This window comes from Ursus maritimus, unplaced genomic scaffold, assembly GCF_017311325.1.
Source record: "Ursus maritimus isolate PB19 unplaced genomic scaffold, ASM1731132v1 scaffold_18, whole genome shotgun sequence".
Taxonomy (NCBI): Eukaryota; Metazoa; Chordata; class Mammalia; order Carnivora; family Ursidae; genus Ursus; species Ursus maritimus.
In genome coordinates, this window is record NW_024424230.1 from 28,032,749 (window position 1) to 28,054,436 (window position 21,688).

At 46.4% G+C, this 21,688-nt stretch overlaps 1 protein-coding gene across 2 annotated transcripts in view; it reads right to left on the bottom strand.

The window, feature by feature from the left end:
• Positions 1-1,432: 1,432 nt before the first annotated feature.
• The window catches only part of LOC121103251 (SET-binding protein-like), a 103,693-nt gene continuing 83,437 nt past the window's right edge, over positions 1,433-21,688 (bottom strand). For both annotated transcript variants that reach the window (XM_040632564.1, XM_040632563.1), the window contains one exon: positions 1,433-2,454. In XM_040632564.1, coding sequence (XP_040488498.1) covers positions 2,452-2,454 — 3 coding nt within the window. In that variant the 3' untranslated portion in view covers positions 1,433-2,451. The remainder of the gene's footprint in view (positions 2,455-21,688) is intronic.

Sequence of the window (21,688 nt, forward strand, 5' to 3'; positions counted from 1 at the left end):
CAAAACCACCCCCTGAGAACCACTGCTCTAGAATGTCTTATGCTGCCACCAGATGGGAATAGGAAAAGAAGCTCACTCAAAGGAGTGTGTCCTCTTTGAAGGAGCCAAAGACTCATAATCTCCATTTTCTCATCAGAACTCATGTATTTTCTACTGTGAAATTTATAGAAAAGCAAGGTCACGTACTAGGCCCCTCGGTGGTCTACTGTGTGATGACCGAGTCTCCTATCTTCTCTCCAGTCCCAACAAAGGTCCCCTCTCCACCCTGTTCTTCCCCACCAATCCTGCCAGGCCTGCCTCTAGGGTAACCAGTTCCTCAAAGTCTACAGAGACTGGGCGGTCCTTGACCTCCAGGCAGGCCGACCTTCCTCACCAGCTCTGCTCCCTCTGTGCCCCCAGAGTCTGCTTGGCACAAACGAGGTGTTCAATCAACCTTTCTGAAAACATCCATTATTGAGTAAGTAAATATGTTTGAGGAAACAAATACTCTTAAAAGTTTGTCCAGGTGACAAATTTCTTCAGAGTACTCTCTTTCAAGGGATGTTCGTTTTATCTCATGCACCCAACAAATGGTAAACTTCTCTGAGGCAAGAAGTTCTGGCCAAGCAGTTCTCAACATGGGCTGCATACTTCTTAAAAACCTCAAGGTCCAGTTAGCTTCCCCACGTGCCAACTAAACAGAATCTGGGAGGGGGAGGGCAGTCAGATCCAGGCATCCTAGTTCTGTGTTCAAAGATTTTATTTATTTGGCCGTGGGGGGGGGGGGGGGGGGGGCGGCCGTGAGCACGGAGAGGGAGAGAATCTCAAGCTGACTCTTCCCTAAGGGCAAAGCCCGACCTGGGGCTCAAAGCAGGGCTCAATCCCATGACCCTGAGATCATGAGCTGAGCTGAAACCAAGAGTCCATGCTTCAGCGACTAAGTCGCCCAGGCGCCCCTGGGCGTCCTCGTTCTTAGAAGTGCCCCAGGTGATTCTGAGATGCAGCCAATGTGGGGAGCCTCCACCCTACTGCTCTGTGAATGAATCGTGCGGATCCACTTCGAACAGCACCTGTACCAGGGAGGAGGCTGCCCATGTTACCTAAAACAGCAAAGTTCTCAGCTTGCAAATGGGTTCATAGCGTCTTTATACTGGCTCTTATGGATCAGAAGTTCTGGTTGGCTTTGGTTAATCAAAATGAGAAAATTAATGAAGGATTATCGAATAAATACCTTCTGCTCTGGAAAACTAAATCTTTGTAAACATGTGTTCATGTGGGACTAGCAAGTTGGACGCTGTCGTACTTAGACCTGCCTTTTATCTTTCCAAGGGCCTGGTAGAAGGGAAAGAACCCGTCACACTTGTTGACGACAAACAGATTGATTCAGATGAAGATTTTTATTATTACTATTATTATTATTATTATTGCTGCTGCTGCTGTTGTTGTTGTTGTTGTATCGCTGTTTACGTGGAACCCAAAGTACCCAAATTCCCCTTTCTGGAGTAAAAATAATCACAGGAAAATATGACAGTAGGATACGTGGCTATTTCTTCCACAGAAAACACAGGCTGTTCTTCCTGCCGAGATCCTAGACCCGGGCAGCAGCTACTAGGACTCAAAGAAGGGAGAAAACTCGCACGATGGGTGGAGATTTGGTTTGAAGAATAGATGTGGGTAAATTACCTCATTCCTGGGTTCGTCCAGTGAACTGGATCACACGGCTTGCCGCACAATGACTCCTGACTCCCCTGGGGCCAGCCAAGCAGCCCCAGGCAGGCCTTATCAGGAGGAATCAGTGTGGAAAAGTACTTTCTGAAATAAAACTAACATAAACCAGGCGTGTCCAAGTTGGTTTTGCTAAATTTCAGGAATGTGGGAGGAGTTAGCTTACTATGCACACAGGTCGGGACAGACGCCGGGCCCGAAAAGCACCGTGTCCGTCCGACTTCCTTCTCTGAACAGATAAGAACAGAGAATTACCAGAAAAATGAAATCCTCTGTTTTTGGAGAAACAAGCAGAGAAAAACAGGAGCGACAGAGCAAGGAGGTGATGGGCTGCCGCCCGAACTCAGTCTCAGGGCGGACAGTGAGGGTAAAGTGGGCACAGCCTACAGACTCCGCCGAGCGGCCCCCCACCCACTGTCTGCACCTACGCTCAGATCCTGCCCTTTCCTCCTTACGTCCTCCAATAGACTGAATGAAGTCAGATTCAAGAGAGCAGGCTTGCACTTGCTGAAAGACACAGGGAGGAAACATCAGTTAGAGAACTGGATTCAACGCGGCTTTACATTTCAGAGTCTTAGAAACACTGAGCTGGAAAAAAAAATGCACCTACGACCATTTTGTCCAAATCATTCTAGAGGGAACGTGGTACAACGGGGTGAACGGGGTTCAATGATTTCTTTCAGGTCACAGCTATTTTTGGTAAAGCAGGGATAAACCCCATGTTTCGTTTTCTCCTCTTCAATGCTGTCACTACAAAAAAAAAAAAAGAAAAAAAAGAAAAAAAATGTACTACTGATCACTTCAGAGCCAGTGGATACAAGTAAGACTTACTTAGTGATTGGTTTTAAACGATGGGGGAAAATAAGTTTCTTAAATGGAGAGTTGTCCGTACGTTTAAATGGTCATTTTTATGACTGATAATTTTCCTAATCAAATTAGTGCAGAGTACTTGTGTTTTCCATAAACAATTCCACTCCCTTCTTAGGAGTGTTTCTCGCAGAACTAGCAACAACGTAAGGGAGCCAAAATCCTGCAAAGATAAGGTCTTGAAGCTCGGCAGAATGCTGTAAAGTGAGGGCAGGCTTCCGGGCCCTTGTTCCCCTCACTCTGCTAACGGCTCAGTCACCGAGAATTCTACCTTGAGACCTTCCATACAATCCTCATCAAGAGAAAACACAGAGGCCTGGCTTGAGCAGCTCTGACACTGAAGGCTCTGCAGTGAACAAGCCAGCTGCTCTACCGTGACGTCATAACTTGAGAATGTATCAGAAAGTATATGCTACGCCCTAAGTTCACCAGCTGAGTCCCCAAAGATACACCTCGTCCCCCCTGACCTCCACCTTCTGCGGCTGGGGGAGAAGATTCCAAAAGGAGGCAGTCTTCCCTCCCCTCTGCTCAAGAGGGGTGGCTCCATTTCTCTTTACCATCAAGACTGGCTTCCCCAGGAACCAGCCAGAAACTAAGATTCTATACTCCCCAGGGGTGAACTTCTTTCAGTATCCGGAGGGTTTTTTCCCACCCAACATCATCTGGGAAATTATCCTCTGGGGCTGCATTTTATCTTTGATCTCTAAAGCATAGCTCTGTTCTTGTCTTGAAAACAAAGTCAAAAAAATGTATACAAGTCCAAATGAGTGAAATAGACAAATCAGAAGATCTTTATTCACATGACAGGAAATGTTTTGTTTCTTTTTTTCTTTCCATTCCCTTCTTAAAGAAGGGTTTTCCTGTACTTTCTTTACATGGCCAACACCCACGGTATTAGTATTTATTTTTAAAGAGCTGACTTCCCAAAAGACTCAGTTTCTACTTATCTTTTCAGTAATTCCCTGTCTCATAAGGGGAAGGGCACCTGTCCCCAGTTTGTCTACCACAGGAGTCCACTCAGTCATGTATCTAGTCAGAGCTTCGGGCCTTGTCTCAATTCCATCTTTGACTCTGCGGCATGTTTCTGAGAGGGAAAGCAGTGCCTGTTTGTGGAGCCTCTGAAAGTACTTCAGGCTGACAGGTGCTATATAAATGAAATATCCTTCCAATTATTGCTACTGTACTCTATCGAATTAAGCTATATCACCATAACTAAGGAAACAAGCCCGCCCACACAGCAGTGCCCTTTCTCGTCCTGGCACTATTCATGCTCATCTCCTCATAAATAAAATCATTTCTAAAGAGAAATCTAAATTACCTTCAAAAGCATTATTGTTCCTTGTACATTACTGCACGCCATCATGATTAAATCGACAGGCCTTCAAAGTCTGTAAACGGATTCCCAGGTAACAGCTCAAAATGCTCTCCCTTCTTGGTACCCAAAGTACCTTTCATCTGCTCTCCTGGCAGACAGACAGCAAATTTGAGAGAAGGATCAGAAACTGAAAGCTATTGACAGCATGACAGGAGCATCTCAGTGTGACAGCTGATGGAGAAGATCACATTTCCCCCGACAAACTCAATTGCTTGAGTAAATCAAGTGAAAGTCAATACATCCCCTCACTCCTCTGGTCCCATGTGGTCTTCCAACTCTGTGCCACTGAACTTCTTATTGGTAGAGGGGGGAAAGAAGAAAGCCCCAGATCTTCAAGGGATACTTGACTGATGCCAAAAGAAGTTTTCTTTCTCCCGCGGATAGCTTCTCTTTGCCAAAGGTGATGTTGTCTTAGAGCTGGAAACACATTCTCTCCTTCCCTTAGGCCCTATGTGTGGTCTAACCTTGCCTGCTTCCTCTGCAGGTCTTTACCATGAAGGCTTATTTGTCCAAAACTAGGATCTCCAAGTTCCATATGGCATATCTGCCCTTTCGCTTTGGCCAATGACTTCTGCTTATAACTATATAACAGCACAGAATGCCATAAATAAGTGGTACGGAGAAATATATCATTCTAGGGGAAAAAAATCCAACAGCCCTAAAATCACATGTCTGCATTTCTATGTGTGCTAGCACTTAGGTCTAAATCTGGACTGACATCAGTATTAACCCAAGAAGTCCAGGATGCCCATGTTCTTCATGAGTCCATAAGCATGTATACAGGGCAAATTAAGAACGTCAGCTCTGTAGCTTTCAAAACCTTTGGGTGAGACATCAGCCAATAACTGTTAAAATATTCCATTTCTAAGGAATAAAGGAGGTGCTCTGTCACAGACAGGAAGTTGGCTTAGAGACCAGAAATGAAGGGTGGTGGGAATGGGCATATCTCTGCAAGTTTCATCAGCAAAAAATCAATAGTAGGACAGATAGACAGCAATGATCGAGGGGACGAAGTAGCCCGCACAACACAGGGCTCTACAGGGTCATTTGTGAAAACAGGGGAAAACTCTTGGGAGAGTGAGTGAGAAAAAAGAAAGAACAAAAAAGTGTTTAGCTTGCACAAATAGAGGTACTACTTCGAGTTAGGGTGAGAGGGATTGGAGAATACTTATAGGACAATGACAACATTCTTCCAGTTAGGAGTAGGTCACGCTGACAAAATCCGAGGTGGCAAAACTCTGACATGTCACTAAAGACATCAGAGAAAAAGTCAATGCTGACCTGTCCTCTTACGAAATCACACTTAGCCTTAACTGGAAATGTCATGTGCTGCTGGGGATATTCTATCTCAATAAGGAGATAACAGAAGGGAAGAACCACAACTAAAATCAACAAGGAGAGGGGACAATAGTCTTCAAGTGATAGATTAATAACATTTGGTCTCTAAAGGGAAGCAGAAGGCTGAGTGAAGAGTCAAGAAAGTCCAGAGACGGGGAAGTCAATAAACATAGCTTTGCTCACCAACTCAAAAATGTTCATCCATAGGGAATCTCCTTAATGCTCAAAAAGAAAAAAAAAAAAAATAGGGCAAACAAAAGGCCATCTGCTTCCCGCAGCAGTAAATATACAAGTAAGAGGTAACCTCAGTGGTACCCAACTCCCCCGATCCTCAAACAAGTTCCAGTAAACTAACAGATTCACAGAGGATGACCGGGGAAAACCAGGCCATCAAGGAAATACGTGTAATGTAACCTCTGAGGCTGATTTTAGAGAGAGCAGCCACGTCCCGGCAACTTCACGTGTTTAATGTCTCACGCATAAGGCCTTTGAGCTTCTGTCAGAGAGAAAATCTCTGCAATTTGACCGGGAATCTAACCCATATGTCACTGTTTATGTTCTCTCGTGAGTGTGTGTGCATGATGGCGCGTATATATATTAACATCCAAACGTCATCAATAAAAACTATTGAAAGTGCTCCTAAAATAAGCTTCCTTTAAAAACGAGTTAAGCAAATACGGGATGATTGATGTTGAATATACAAAGCATATAGATTATAAAGTTCTGTTATCATAAGCTAAATGGTATAAGCCTCAGGGATTTCCTCATTTCCCTTAAGAAAAGCATGCAGTTTCACATAAATGCCTCACAATCATTCTAAATTTTATCGGTAGTCATCAGGAACCCCCAGGTATAAATATGCATATATTTTGGCTGCGTAATATCAAGTGGAAAGAACTGTACAGGAGTAGAGAGATGGAATTCTGGTCCTAGGTCAGTCACACCTTGACTTTGTAATCTTGAGCAAGTTGCTAAATTTCCCATAAGATGTTTATTTCAGTCAACAAAGATTAAGCTCCCAGCATGTGCTAAGCACTGTTCTACAATACAGACCATGGAAAACAGCTCTACTGAAGCTGAAATCCCAGCATGAGAGACAGACCATGATAACGTAAACAGATCACGTCACAATTCAGGGGGCAGTAAGTACTCTGCAGGAAATAACGCAGGTCAGTGTGACAAGGAATGACTTGGGCCATAGGGACTTTACGTGGTAGAATCTGCAAAGGTCCCTCTAAAGAAGTGACATGTGAGCCGAACTCAAGTGACAGAAAGGAGCAGGTCACGTAAAGGCAGAGGACAGTCTTCCAAACAGAGGTACCAGCAAGTCCAAGGCCCCTGATGAAGACCTGGGCTAGGGCTATTTAAGGAACAGAAAGGCAAGAATCGTCAGAAGAAGACATAAAGATCATTCACTGGCCAACCTCTCTAAAGAATATTGTGAGAAGGAATGAAACAAGATGGGTAGGCCCTTGAAAAAATTTAAAGCACTCTACAAAATAAAATGAATTATTAGAAGCAGCATCCTATGAAGAAAAACTCCTATTCTCCATAGTGTATCTTTAGGAAAGGTTAGAATTATAGTTTCTTTCATCCACATATCTCAAAACATTTTATTTAGAGCTAGAGAGAATAGTCCAACCCCTTCATCTTTCAGATTGGAGAACAAAGACACTAACCTAGGCAAGACCATGTCAGTGGCGTTCCAGGACGCAGCCCATCAGGCCAGGGTGCCCCACCCGGCGCCCTACCTGAGGCTGCTTGAACAAAGTGCCCACTTCTTTTCCAGGGCTGACTAATTTTACTACAAGAAATCTACAATGCAGGCGAAACAAACCAATTGCCCGAGGCTTCACGTAAACAACTAGTAGCATCAGCACCACGGAGATAGGGATCTGAAGTCGCAACACTCAAGATTTGACTCTAGACTCACCACCTACAGGTTTGTTTTTGTTTTTTTTTTAAAGATTTTATTTATTTATGTGACAGAGAGACAGCCAGCGAGAGAGAGAACACAAGCAGGGGGAGTGGGAGAGGAAGAAGCAGGCTCCCAGTGGAGGAGCCCGATGTGGGACTTGATCCCGGAACACCGGGATCACGCCCTGAGTCGTAGGCAGACGCTTACCGACTGCGCCACCCAGGCGCCCCACCACCTACAGGTTTTATGACCTTGGACAAGTTATGTAAACTGTCCAAGGCTTTAGGTTCTGCATTTCAAATTGGAGGATAATAGAAATGTCCTTCCTCCCTATATTATGGAATTCTGAAAGGATCAAATATTCTCCTAGATGTGAAAGTCTAAAGAAACTATAAAGCACAAGAGACTCTCATGACCCTTGTCATCTGTACGTAGCCTCTCCTAAGGTCACCACTGCCCAGGCACTGCCGCTGACATTCTGGCACATAGCAGTCACCACTACCTTGGATCGGCTGTAGGAATACCCTTCTATTTTGTGAGTTTAAAAAAAAAAATGTATCTGAGGAGCTCCATGAACACTTGATGGTTGACAAAATCCACCTCATGGATAAGCTTCTCATTGATTTCCTTCTCATCTGAAGTCCCACTGTTGGGAGAAGCAACCACAGATTACACTGGAAATACCTCTTCCTGGATGAAGACCCAGGATTCTGCTGAAGACAAGCCATGGGACCTTGAGTAAGTCTTTGAACATTGAGTAAGTCTTTGAACATTAGGGTACCATTAATATGGTGTCTGATGTGCAGAACACCTATTATCTGCCCACCATAACGTGCAAGGTATCTCATATTTGTCGAGTTTCCCAGAGTTCATGGAACGATTTCAAATCCAGTATTTTATTTGATCCTTTTAATAATCCTGGGAAAAGTGAGAACAGGGATGAGGAAAGTGAATCTAGAGAGGATAACATGGAGGCTTTTTGTGGTTATGAGACTCGTGGAAAATCCCAGAAGTCTACGCATTCTGGTAGAATTCTTAGTCTGGTGCTCTTTGAAGTTTACTGAGACTCTTTCAGGTAAGAATCTCGTGATGGCAACCAGGTGGGGTCATGTATACGAAAGCCGTTAGGGCCTCTCAGATATAATTATCCTGAGGACAAGGTGGTCGCACCATGCCACCTTTCTTTGTCTGGCGTGGACACCTGCCCATCTAGAGTTAGTTATAACCCAAGTGGAAGAGGAGGGACTGACTGGAGGGCATTTCTGCCCCCCCCCCGAAATCTGGAAATGTACAGAGTATGCCTCTAACCATCCCTGCTGATTGACTGCATTTAGCCCCAAAGATTATTTAGCTCTCTCCATTGGAACCATACCAGTCCTTTAAGAAAGGGGCCCCCTCTGGAGTCCCAGCAGGAGGAAAAACAACACACCCAAAGCAGGCAATTTCCATAGAGCCATGAAACTTTGAGTTAGCACTCTTGACATGGCTTCCTTTCTGTTTCTTCCTGACTTTTCTCTCCTTCCCCTGTGAGGTAAATAAATATTTTAAAAAGAAGGAAAGTTGTGTGCTCTTTTGTTCTGTCTGATCTACATATTGGAACCAAAAGGCTATATTTTTCCCCCAAAGCAGTCATGTTGGCCAAGGAGCAAAAATGCATTTCTTTAAAAAAAAAAAAAAAAGTTTATTTTACATGTTGTAAATACCAGGAAATTCTTATCAGGATGTGAAAGTTCAGGTCTTGTTTTTCTTTTATCCCCTTTCTTTCTCTTTAAGGGAGAGAGAAGAAAACAAATCTCTCCCTTTATAATGGAATCCCTTCTTTTTGCCTTGGCCCTGCTGGAAGCAGCCTGCCTCTAAGTGGCTTCTGATGTTCTGGTTGAGGTCGTCCTGCATTCCTAACAGCTACTGCATTTTCCGTAATCCCTCAGACTCCAAGGGAATACTGCAATACCCAGGATAAAGCAGTCCTGGTTTTCGGACATCCCTCTAGCAAAGGACATTTTATGACAAACTCAAAATGCTGAGGGTTGCCAGTAGGAAGGGTTGTGTTTGATTTAAACAGTATTACAGTGCCTTGAGTCATAGAATTACCAAAACTGGGTGATTAATAGGCTTTCTCCAGTCCAACTCCTTCATTTTGCACTTGGAGAACCAGAGCATCGAGAAGCCGCAACGTGGCCCCACTTGCTCACTTCTCAGAGGCAGGGGTGGGATGAGAACCCAAGCTCCTGGTTCAGTTTTTTGCACTATTTCCTTCTCTCTTGCATTCTGTCATATACAGAATTTGGACATCAAGAGAAACCATAATGGGACTCTTCTTTCAAAAGGGTGTCTAGTGAGGAATTATGCATTTCTTCATTCATTCATCAATTTGGCAAACATTCAGTGCGCACTTTTATGCCAGAAATTATGCTAGGCAATGGGGGATACATAAATGAAAATGATGTGGGCCCTTCCTGCAGTGTGTATGTGTGTGTGTGTGTGTGTGTGTGTGTGTGTGTGTGTGTGTGCGCGCGCGCGCTTCTCAAGAGATACAACTTAACGTTGTGGCTTTAGTGATTTAAAAAAGGGATATATTAAAAAAATATCAGAGTGGGAGCGACGCCAATTAGAACACTGTGGGCCAATGCTTTCGTGTCTCTAAGAATTTCCTTTAGGTGGGCGTATCTCCCATATTCACCCTTATTAGCTACAACCCATTCTTCACAGAGCAGACAGAGCAATCACTGAAGGAACGCCTCCGTGGCTCAGTCAGTTGAGCGTCTGCCTTTGGCTCAGGTCATGTCCCAGGGTCCTGGGATCAAGTCCTACATCAGGCTCTCTGCTCAGTGGGGAGCCCACTTCTCCCTCTCCCTCTGCTGCTTCTCCTACTTGTTCTCTCTCTCTCTCTGTATCAAATAAATAAATAAAATCTTTTTTAAAAAGGACAATCATTGAAATAATTAACTAAGGTCATATTGTTTCCTTGCTTAAATTCTTCAATGATTGTCCACTGTCCCTGGGATGAAGTCCAGGAAGACCACTACAATGAATGCCCTTCATCTCCCCACCCCGCCCCTGCTCCCTCCCCAGTCCTGCCTACACACCCCCCTTGCCTGCCCCCTCCCCCGCCTCCGGGCTTGTCATACTGGCACTTCTCAGTTCCTCCAAGCCACCAGACTTTTGAGTTGGGGTCTCTTGAACAAATTGCCCCCTTTCTTTGGAACTCTTTCTCTTGACAGAGCCAGATTGTCCCATCCCACCCAATCCACCCTTCACCTAGCTGACTCCTTATTCTTCAGCTCTCACCTTGGACACCACTTCTTTAGGGAGGCCTTTGTGGCTCTCAGCTCTCTGGGCTGCCAATGCACATCGCTTCCTCTGTCCTACATTCAATCGCTTTATCACATTTCCTTGTTTAAGCCTCTCTTCTCCAACAGACTATAACCCGATGAAGGCCAGGGTTCCGTTTGTCTTGCTCACTGTCGGGCCGCGGTCTAGAGCAGTGCTTGACTTGTACCCAGTTTTATATAAACACTCATTGTTTAGACAGAAGGATGGATGAGTAGATGAATGAAGAGGTAGAAAATGAATATATGAAGATGTGAATATGGACATTTCAAATGAGGAATGCCAGGAAATCACAACTGGAATGAAAAGTTCTAGCCTGGACTTAATCAGTCAATTCTGGAACTCAAAAACAAGGAGATATGTCCTAAAGTAGGAAAAAAGGACCTTTGGAAAAAACCAAACACTTAAGATTTATTATCCTAAAAAGGGAGGGGAGCGATTTAAAATCCTAAGCACCCAAAGGATGAAAGGAAGAAAGAAATGACAGTTCTAAAATGAGAAACACAATTCAGAGGGGCGAGACTGGGACAAGTCAGCAGGGACGTGGGGGGCTCCTCACCTCTCAGTTGTGTGTCCTCTTCCTCTGCGGGTAATCGGGAAGGTACATGAAGGAAGGAAGAGGAACAGATGCTGATTTTCTGAAGCCTTTGAGGACCATCATCATGGAGCACAACCGGGTCTCCCGCCACTTGTCCCCCCGCCCCCAGGAGAGTTAGAGCCCCGCTTGCCTGAGTGTCTCTTGGTGCTGAATAACTAGGTGACTGCACACTTGGGCACAGGTCAGGTCGTGCTGGCAGCAGGCAGCCTGTGAGCTCCCCGCTTTCAAGCAAGGTGGGAGCTCTCTTCTGCAGTCCCAAAGTGTTGGTAGGAAAGTGTGGGCTTGCACACGTGCGTGCGTGCGTGACGGTGGTGCTTGGCAGATTCTTTAGAGGCTAAGATTTAAATTTTACTGTTAGATAGTCGACAAGGAGAAAAGAAAACATAACCACAGAGAAAAATAAAAGGCAGTAGGAGGGAAACGTAGTAAGCTAGGAGCCTGACGCAGGAGAGCGGAGAGGTAAGATGTTCGCAAAGGCAGGTAATTAGGTGACCCCCCCTCAGAGAGGGTTGGATACGCTCCTATACAGACTCCAAGCCTGTTTTCAGCTTTTTCCTCAAAGACTACCTCTTTACAAAGTCTCTCTGCAGTTAGCAGTGGGCAGCCTGGAAGAGCGATCTCTCTCTCTCCCTCCCCCCCTTTTCTCTCTCCCTCCCTTTCCCTGTCTGTCCTCTCCTGCCAACTTTGTCCCCAAAGTAGCCACTGGCAGGCCATCATTGTGAAAGAAAAAGGAACTACAAGACTCGCCTCAGTCACAAAAGGAAACTAACACACACCAAGGCCGTTTATGTATTTTGACATCTGTGATGCACGAGGTGTTTCTCGCGCCCCGGGAACGGATACTCCTGGTTTTGGGGGTGTGCTATATGCTCTGCGCCCTTGAGGCAAGCCTTCCGCGGCTTGGAGCACTTTGTAGGGGCTCCATGCATGCCCTTCAGCCTCCCAACATCCCCACCAAGCGCGAGGCTCTGAGGACGAAGACATGGTGCACATTTCCAGAGAACAGAAGCTTTACACATCCCCCCACTCTCCCAGGGCTGTGCTTTCCTCCTGGTGGAATTCTGGAAACCCGGCCTCTTCTAACTTGTCTAGTGACTCTCTGAAGTCACAAAAGCAACATTGTCCAGCCCTGTCTTAAGGAAGATTAAACTGCATTTAACAACCCAGGAAAGGTAATGATCTCACTACAAAATCAACACACGGCGGTGGCCGGGAGGCTGCTCCGGCCACTGCTCAGTGGCCACCCAACACCTCAGGCCTCAACCAGCCATTCATCCTTCTGCTTCCACTCGGCTGCCCAGCTCCAAGGCTCTGACCCAGTGACATCACCCCACACTGAACGGGATTAAATGCTCTGGGGCTAAGTAAATAGACCTCAGCAGGCAGCTCAGTCCCTGCGGGGGCTCCAGTGGAGAGATCCCAGGTCTGCCCCAGGCTTTGGGCAGCAATGACAAACTCCACCATTCTGCCCCCCACGGGAGCCTGCCGCAGGCGCCCCAGCCCTTCTCTGGGGCCCCCAGGCAGCCATGGTGGGCGGTGGGCATGAAAACTAGAGTAGACCTTCGGAGGGTAAAAGAAAGTGTGAGTCACTTAATGGAAAGTATAGTGTCTCATCCCTCGGTTTGCCAACTTAAAAAAAATTACATTTTTGACCTCAGAAAAAATAAAACATTGGCTTTTTTTGGCGTTTGCCTTCCCAATAAAATTCACAAGACGAGATCAAGAAAATCAAGAGCTAACAGTAACAAATATTTAGTATTCAGTACTTGAGAGTTCTGTATGGATAGGCCAAGCAAATGACACCAAATTCTCACTGGTAAGCTTCGGATGAACTTTCCTACACTGAGCCCATTTACAAAATGCCCAGAATAAAACTCGAAGCAGGGGAGGGTGAGTGATTAGGGATCTCCCTCCAGCTTAAACAGTCTGCTGAGTGGGTCTCTGGGTCTCGGGGCCTCAGCACCCTGCAGGCTGAATGAGAGAGGATGCCTCTCTGTCCTCCAGAGGCTGTTACACTTTCCACTTTGGGATGAAAGGACTCAGCAAGTGAGTTTCATACGTGGCCAGCTCAGTATCAATGCCTCCAAACTCAGCCAAACTAAACAGCTCGAGTCTTGGCGCTGTCTCCTTCAGGGAGAAGGGAAGGAGGGGGCCCGGCAGATAAAGACACTTTAGGGCATGAGAGCCCGCCTCCCAGACCATGCACACACAAGGAATTTGATTTCCATGCCCCAGGGAATCTGTCGGTGAAAATTCCAGAAATTTGCTCAGAGGTTATAAGTATAACAGTTAGGTTCAGAAATGGGAAGGCTGTTCCCTAACTTCTATTTTTCCATGGAAAGTACTAATCAGTGTCATTCTGATTAGTAGACAGACAAACAAAGTGCTTGAGAAATCAGATTTTTATCACTGGCCCCAAGATGTGCCTATTTCAGCTTGTCACAACCCCTGCTTTCTTCCTGACTGGTGTCCAGGAGCCTCCTGGGTCCTCAGTTTATCTGCTCAGAAGACTGGGGAAAGGGGTGGTGGTGCCTGCTCTGGGGGAGAGAGTAGACCCACAGGAGGCAAATAGGTCGAACTCTCCCAACCCTACAAGGACACACCCTGGATGGTACCCGTGCAGAGAGAAAGGTCAGGTTCACAAGGCAAGACAGCAGAGCCATGCGGATGACCCTAACAGCATGACATAATGGTCCAGGCAGATGGGAAGATGACTAAGTCCCAGGCACTAAGCTGAGTGTTTGACCCAGTTCTGCCACTTACAAGGAGGGGGATACTGGGCAAAATTATTTCACATTTTGATCCTTGGTTTCTCCTCCTGTACTTGGGAGGAAGTAGTGCTCACTGCTGACAAGACACCAAATCACACATCAGGGTGATGCTGGCGATGAGGAGACACCATAGTTACATCTGACTTTCACTGCCCAACTTTGACCTCTAAAGCACTTCTTCCCTCCTTGTCTAATTGTTATCCTCTGGGCCTCCTGGGAGACAGCCTAAGGAGAAACTTTTCTCCCCACTTAACCAGTGTGGAGACTGAGGCACAAGCAGAAAAGTGAAAGCAGAATGTCCAGGACTAGCCCCCAAGCCCTGCCGATCCTGTATCGAGTACCCTCTTCTATGAAGCGGGCCAGCAGCAGGGACGGGCATCTATGCATACATTCGTGCATGCAGCTGGGGACATCCAGGTGCTAAATGTCCCCCCGGATATTATCTCCCTGCGGCATTATTTAGGGTATTTTATATTTCTTTACTTTTCTTTCTTTCTTTTTTTTTTTTTGCCTGGCTAACAGATTAAAAGGCAGGACTTCTTTAGACATAAGGGATAAACCCAAATGGCACAGCTCAAGTGACGAACACGGGGAGTTAGAGGGAAAGAGGAAAGCTTCTTAACACGTACTTTCCAATTGCCCTGGAGCCCAAGAGCTTAAATATTTACCGTGAAATTTCTGTCCCTCTGGCTTTGGGAGTTTCTAACTTGCTAGATAGAGTCTTATCCTGACAGTTCCACCTCACAGTGCTGCTAAATAAAATGAGAGTAGATTCTGTCTGGTTTGGAAATCATATTTTCTTTGGCCTTTTAGGAAAAACCAATCGAGGCTGGGTCTGAATGGCCATCCTCATGGAAAGCACGGGCTGTGCCATGGAGCGAATTAGGAAGAGCTAAATGTGAGACTCGGGGCGGGGGGGAGTGGGGGGGAACTGAGCCACGGAAAAGAGATGGGGGGTGGGGGCAAGGAGAAAATGCCGGTGGCAAAAGTGCCCTAAAAAAGTGCAGTTAAGCCTGGACTGCCTGTCTGCACAACACCCTCAGGAGGGGGTGACTGTTGTCGATGACCACCCCCTTCCCCACCCGGGCAGCTCCCCACAGACGGCCGTACCTCACCACCTCACAGGAGAGAGAGAAAAGAAATACAAGTCAATACCAACGAAGTTAAAATGCCCTTGTTCATTGAGTGTTGGAGGGCGGTTAAGAGGCAGATGCAGGATGGGGTCATTCTGGAGGTGATTTGGACTAAGCACTGTAGGTAGAGGTCAAAGTTCAAAGATGACGTCTAAGTGGAGATCTGCCCAAGCCCACCTGGCTGGGTGGCTGAGAAAATCCTCAGCCTACCTGGGGTACAGGTGTGTCACGTACACCATGAGGGCCGTCAGTGAGATGACTCTTGATGTCCCTTCCAAATCGGGTTGCCTTATTTCCATCATTCTAAACCCAGTCTCTATGCCTCACTATTTTTCAGTCTCAGATGGTGAAAGAAAGGACCAAAAATGGCGCTTTCCAAGGTTGGGAATTCCTAAACTCACCTAAATTTGAAAACTATGCTCCATCTTAATTACTTGGATTGAGTGAAGGAATGATGAGGTAAAAGAAAACTATAGGCACACCTTAGAGCTATTGGGGGTTCGGTTCCAGGCCACCACAAAAAAGCCAATATTGCAAGAAAGTGAGCCAAATTAATCTGTTAGTTCCCCAATGCATATGAAAGTTGTGTTTACACTATACTGTGGTCTAGTAAGTGTGCAACAGCTTTAGATCTAAAAGAACAAAAACAGTATACATCCCTTGATTAAAAAAAATACTTTATTGCTAAAAAAAGCCAACTATCATCTGAGCTTTCAGTGAGCCATAATCACTGATCACACATCACCATAACATAAATAAAATGAAAAACTTTGAGATATTGCGAGAATCACCAAGATGTGACAGAGACAGGGTGAGCAAATGCTGTTGGAAAAATGGTGTGGACAGAGTTGCTCGATGCAGGGTTGCCAGAAACCTTCAATTTGTAAAAAACCCAACCTCTGCGAAGCTCAATAAGGTAAAGCATGGTAAAACCAGGTGTACCTCTACCAGAAAAAAAGAGGTCAGAAACTAAGGTGGACAAAAGTTATATTTAATTCATTGGTTAGAAACAAGGTGAGGGAAGAAGTCATGGCAGAAAAAAAACGTTCTGCAAAACTTAAGCACTGAATTCTTGCAGGCACACAGTGAGAAAGAGAGAAGAGTCCAGACATCATAACCTTGTATTACCTCTTCTGGAAACCTTCCTGACTTCCCCAGCTATGTTACCACGGCACCTTCTGCATCCTGCTAACTGCATTTGTCACACAGAAATACCCACATGTTGATTCACTTGTCTGTCTCTCCCAGAAGAGGGCGAGTGTTTTGAGGACAGGGTGAGTATCTTATTCAAATTTGTATATGTAGGACCTTGTACAGAGCCTTTATAAAATAATTGGTCAATGAATACGTTGAATGAATAAGCACTGAACTTTTTCCCCAATAGCACTTAAAAGGAAAAAAAGATCCAGGCCACTGGCTAAAGGTTTTAATTTCTGGTGAGACTTGCACTGCAAGGCATGGGGCACTGATTTGAAAGTATCCGTGTTCTCAAGGTTTTCGTTAGCATTTTCAGGAAAGTTAAAAAAAAAATCTAAATTTACCTCCAGGGACCTTGTCATTATCCTTTCTGCAAAGCATTATACCAACTTTGAAGTGATTTGACTTGGAATAAAACCCAAGTAAAAATGTAGAATCCCATGAATCTATTGTTAAGTATCTAGAGACTTGTGACTCACTGAAATAGCGAGGTTATGTCATTTGTCTAGAAGCCTAAGTGTCAAGAGTGCGTACTCTGGGATTACATGACACAGGTTCAAATTTTGGCTTCCAGACTGTATGACATTTTCAATCTGGGTGACGAGGATCTTCCAGAGTGTCCACAGAGGAGTTAGGTTAGATGACCCTCAATTTACCCCCAACTCAAAGTGCCCCAAACCCAAGGTATTCCCACCCTCTCCACAAATAAGCTACTGCCAAGTCCCAATGTGCATGACAGCTCTCGCTAATCTCCGAGACATGTCAGAGCTAGTGACAGTCATCGATAACAGTGGCTGTCTAATGCTCACGTTGGCATGGGGTGAAGATCAGGACACGTACTCATGCACATGCCTACACACTCCTAAAGGATCTTCCATGGATATAGCTCATGAATGTATGTTTCAATAAAGTTCTATGCCTAGAACAATTGCCCATGCCCTCAGCCCTCACCCCTCACTCTGGTTGGGACCAACCCCACCTGACTGTGCTGAGACCCATGCCTACATTCTAAGAGGCAGTAAAAACCACCATCCTTTTAAGAAGAACATCTTCCAAACCACAGCTGCAGCCCCTAGCAAACCAGGAATGAGTGTATAAACCTTGGGCCTCCCTTTCTCCTTCTCATATAATCCTTCAATAACGATGATCTACCAGTGGCTCAAACTTTTGTTTTTCATCTGATTCTATGGCCATGTTGTCCCAGGACACCTCTAAGTGGTTGTGGTAGGAGAACAGAAGTATGTTAACAAGTCACCTAGGAGCTATGCCTTGCCGTGCCAGACTATGCCAAGAAAGAAATGAATACACACCCTCAGAGAAGGGGGTGGGGAGCGGGGGAGAAAGAGCGAGATTAATACTTACTTGGAATCTGACCACATACACTCTTCAGCTACCCTGAGATACTCCCCACAGGACCCTAATGGTTGGATTGGGTATTTGTTTATTTGTTTAGGTTCTGGCTTTGGTTTCCATGAATCAGGAGTAAGCCCTTAAAAAGTGAGGCTCCAAACATCCCAACTACCACTTCTCTATGTTCTGGGAGCGAGAAGAAAGCAAATCTCTGTTGACGTAGCAAAGCTGTACTAAAACAAACGTCAGCGTGCTGCCTGCTGCGGAGGAGGGGGCGGGGGACACCTCAGTCCTGCCAGGTCAGCACCACCACGTCTGCTGGAGTTTCCTCCTTACCCCCTTCTTAGTGCCTGGCTGTGAGCTGACCTTGCCATGGGGTCTTTGGGGGCATATCTGCACCTCAGACTCACTGGTTAGAGTCATGGCCATGGAGGATCCCCTCCATGGACGTCCTCGCTCTAAAATGCAGTGGTGAAGGGAGGTTGCTCACAGCACAAGAAACACCTGCAGGGCAAAAGCTCTGCAAGTCTACTCCACAGGCGGGAGGTCTAGCGGCACCCTTAGTGAGCATGCTTCCTCTATACACGGCCTCTACGGGGACTTTTTATAAATCGTCATAGGTCATAGACGGACAATTACAGACCCTTATTCAACAGAAGTAGGAATGGAAGGAAAGTGAGGGACAGTAATGATGCATTCCATGGAGCCGCATGAAGAAAACGTCCTGGTCTTTAACAGATACCAACAAAGTAAAAGGACCAAAGAACGAGTGAACCTCCCCTAGATATTTCTACACAAAAGGGCACAGTTCACCTTCAAGAGTCCAATTTCTGAAAATACCAATGGAATTACAGATTCTTTCAGGTAGGAGATACTTAAGAAAAAGTCTTAAGGTCTACCACGTTTTGGGTGTCTATTTAATGCCAGGTATTGTTCTAGGCATTTTTGTACGTTCTGTCATATTTAATTCTCAATATGCCCCCGGAAGTCCCATTAAACAGATGAGAAAACTGAGGTGAAGAAACATGAAGTAACCTCTCTAAGGTTGCCTAGTGGTATTCCACGGAGCTGGATTCAAACCCAGTCCATCTGAGGGCAAAGCCTGAAAGCTTATGCGCAGCGCTTAGCAGCTGGGAGGATGAGTAAGAACAGAAATATCAGGCTGCCCAAGAGTGGAATTTTCCTTAGCCCTGGGGTTACACTCTTATGAAAATACCCCCAGGATCTGAAGAAGCCTCAGAGCCAAGAATGTTCATTTTCCCTGACAAGCACCAGCATTCCCAGGGATGGGTTCCCCATCCCTGCTGGGCCCGGGGCAGGACTCCAGAGGAGGAACGAGCCTTCTGCAGCCAAGGCAGGAGGCCCAACCCTGCACTCCCCGGGGCAGATGTGGGTCCCGGAGGTGTTTTCTTTTCCTTTTCTTATTTAAAGAAAAAACAAAACTCTCCACACTCCCCACATGTGAAATGCCTCTCGTGCAGCCGTCAGACAATAATTTTACAGTCACACAATGACCCTTGCGTGGAGAAAAAGAGGAAAAGCCTGCACCCCGCCCAATCCAAGCCTGGGAGAGTCAACCTCTGGAAAAGCCCAGGTCGCAGAAGATCAAGCTCACTCACTGAGGAACAACAGGAGGTGGGGAGGCAGGCGGGGGAGAGGATGGCGAAGGAGGAAGCATAAAGTTTAAAGGTCAAAACAAATGTCAACCTAACACCAGTACGTATGAACAGCACACAGCCTCACTGCTAGACAAATACAGGCTGCCGGGGAGGCAAGGTATCAAGAGGTTTTATTAACTCTCTTCCTGGAATCGTACACATAGGAAGTCTGTTCCATCATATAAGCTGCAAAGCACAATATTTATCCCTTGGGGGGGAAATCGCAGAGCTGATATTGAATCCACAATACAGAGTTTCTCCTCCATTCCCTTCCCAGCCGGCCTCTGTTCTCGCTGCACCTCCAGGGCCCTGTCAGCAGGAAATACCCACGCAGACTTTGATAAGACTGGAAAGGGTCACATGCTGATGAAAACACAGGGCACCAGCCTGGCTCCGCCCTCTGCTGACTTTCCCCAGGCGTGACGTGGTCCCACTGGGCCCAAGGGAGGCCTGAGACGGATGGCGTCCCCGGCGTCCTCGGCACTGTGGGGGTCCCTGTGCCCGGCTCTGTGAGATCCCAAACCTCTGTCTGGGGGACTCCCCATGAACAACGTCCCTTGGCGGAGCCCAGGGCAGTAAAGGACATGGCTGGTCTCGGCTTGGTTCACTTGCCGACAGCAAGCTCTCTGTCTATTCCCTCCGAGCTTCCCCTGCACACTGCTCACCTGGGTCCCCCTGGGGCACTTAAGAACGTGCGTGTCAGGGTGTGAGCTGTGCGTGCGTCTGTGTCTGCTCCCCGGGCCCACCCTCACAAGTTCTGGCTCAGCTGGTCTGGAGTGGATCCTGAGAATCTGTGTTTTTAAAAAGCTCCCAGTTAATTCGGATGAAGTCAGGGACCCCCGAAGCCTGCGAGTGAGTGTCACAGGAAGTCAGAGATCACAGGATCGCCCTCCTTACAAGGGGTGCAGGACAGGGCGCCCAGTCTGTAGCAGGCCGCTGTGATGCCCACCAGGCGCCAGCACGGACTCGGAACCCCCATTCAAAGCGCCAGCATTCAAGTGACAGCTGTGAGTCCAGAGGCACGCGTACGTCCTCCTGCCTTCCCTGAGTGCCAGGAACACCTTCTCCAATCCATCTTTTTCTGTCACTACTCTCCTGTTCATATGAAACCTGTGACGGCCCGTTCCATAGCCTGTTCTAGAATGTCTCCCTTACTTTCCGACAAGACTGCATTTACTGAGCTCCCTGACATCTATATAGTTATCATCTGCAGGTGATCACTGCAGCTTTTGAAGGAATGACTCAAAGTATTTTGTGAGCTGTTCGTGAACAACTGAGGATGGGGAATGTTTTGTTCTGGCTAAGCGCTAACAAGCAAAAATCCTTTGCATGTATCATCCAAGCCCAAAAGACAAAACGATGAGCCCACTGGCAGTCCCAAGGACGCCACAAAAAATACCAAATTCTAGAGTAAAAGGATAAGCCAAAGACAAGTACCAGCTGAAAAACAGGTAAATGAAAATGAATTACACAAAATACATAAACTGAGAACACGCTGGATGCCAAGCTGATCAAGAGCCAGGGGAGAGAGAGGACGTCACTTCACCATCTCACGGCCAGGCTCAGGCCAACCAAGGACATGCTGCGTCTTCCAGGCTCCTGGCCTTCACTCACCATCCCTTACTTCTGGTTCTGCGCTGTCTCTCTTCTAAACAAGCCCGACACCAGGCCCTCCTACACTCTTCTTCCTCAATTACTTCTACAGAAACTCTTCTCGTGGACCCATCAGTTACCAGTCTCTGACAGCTCAGTCTGAATACAAAGCAGTGGTCTCTCTCCCATAGAATTTGCATTTTTTGTGTTTTATTTCTTCACTGCGCTGAGCGGAGGGGAAAGAGGAAGCGGGGAGAGCATTTTCCTTTTTCTTTTGAAAAAAGTTCAGGACCCACTAGCAGCAAGGAATCCTCTAGGGTTTCTTTTCAATGGTGGAGTTGCGAGTGAAGATCCTGCCATTTCTGCAATTAACTGTCCATCATGAGCCCGCAGAGAGGCTCATGCGGGGCACACGGGTGGTGTCAGGTCCCAACGCTGAAAGAGGAGCCTCACGGCTGCCTCATATAGAGATGAGTGTCTGAAAGGCTGCCAGCCGGCCCCCAGCCTTTTCCATCCCACGACAACAGAAACATGGCCCTATCTGAACTTCTGTGACATAATGGTGGGAAGCAAACTGAGTTTCATGTGTGGTGTCTCTTTGGGTTGTTTTTACTAGATTTCTTCGTAAGAATAGTCACGGGGAAGAATAAACATTTTAATCTTGTACTCCCCATTTTCACTTTTATCCCAACACCTGCTTCCAGACACTGATTTCCATGCAGGTGGAAGAAAAGGAGGAAGCGTGTAGACAATTAGAATCTCCAGAATACCCTGACTTGAGCCAAGGTCATCTAGGTGGGTCTCTTCGAATCCACACATGTCTAAGAAATTTCCATCCACTAAGAGCAGAGATAAA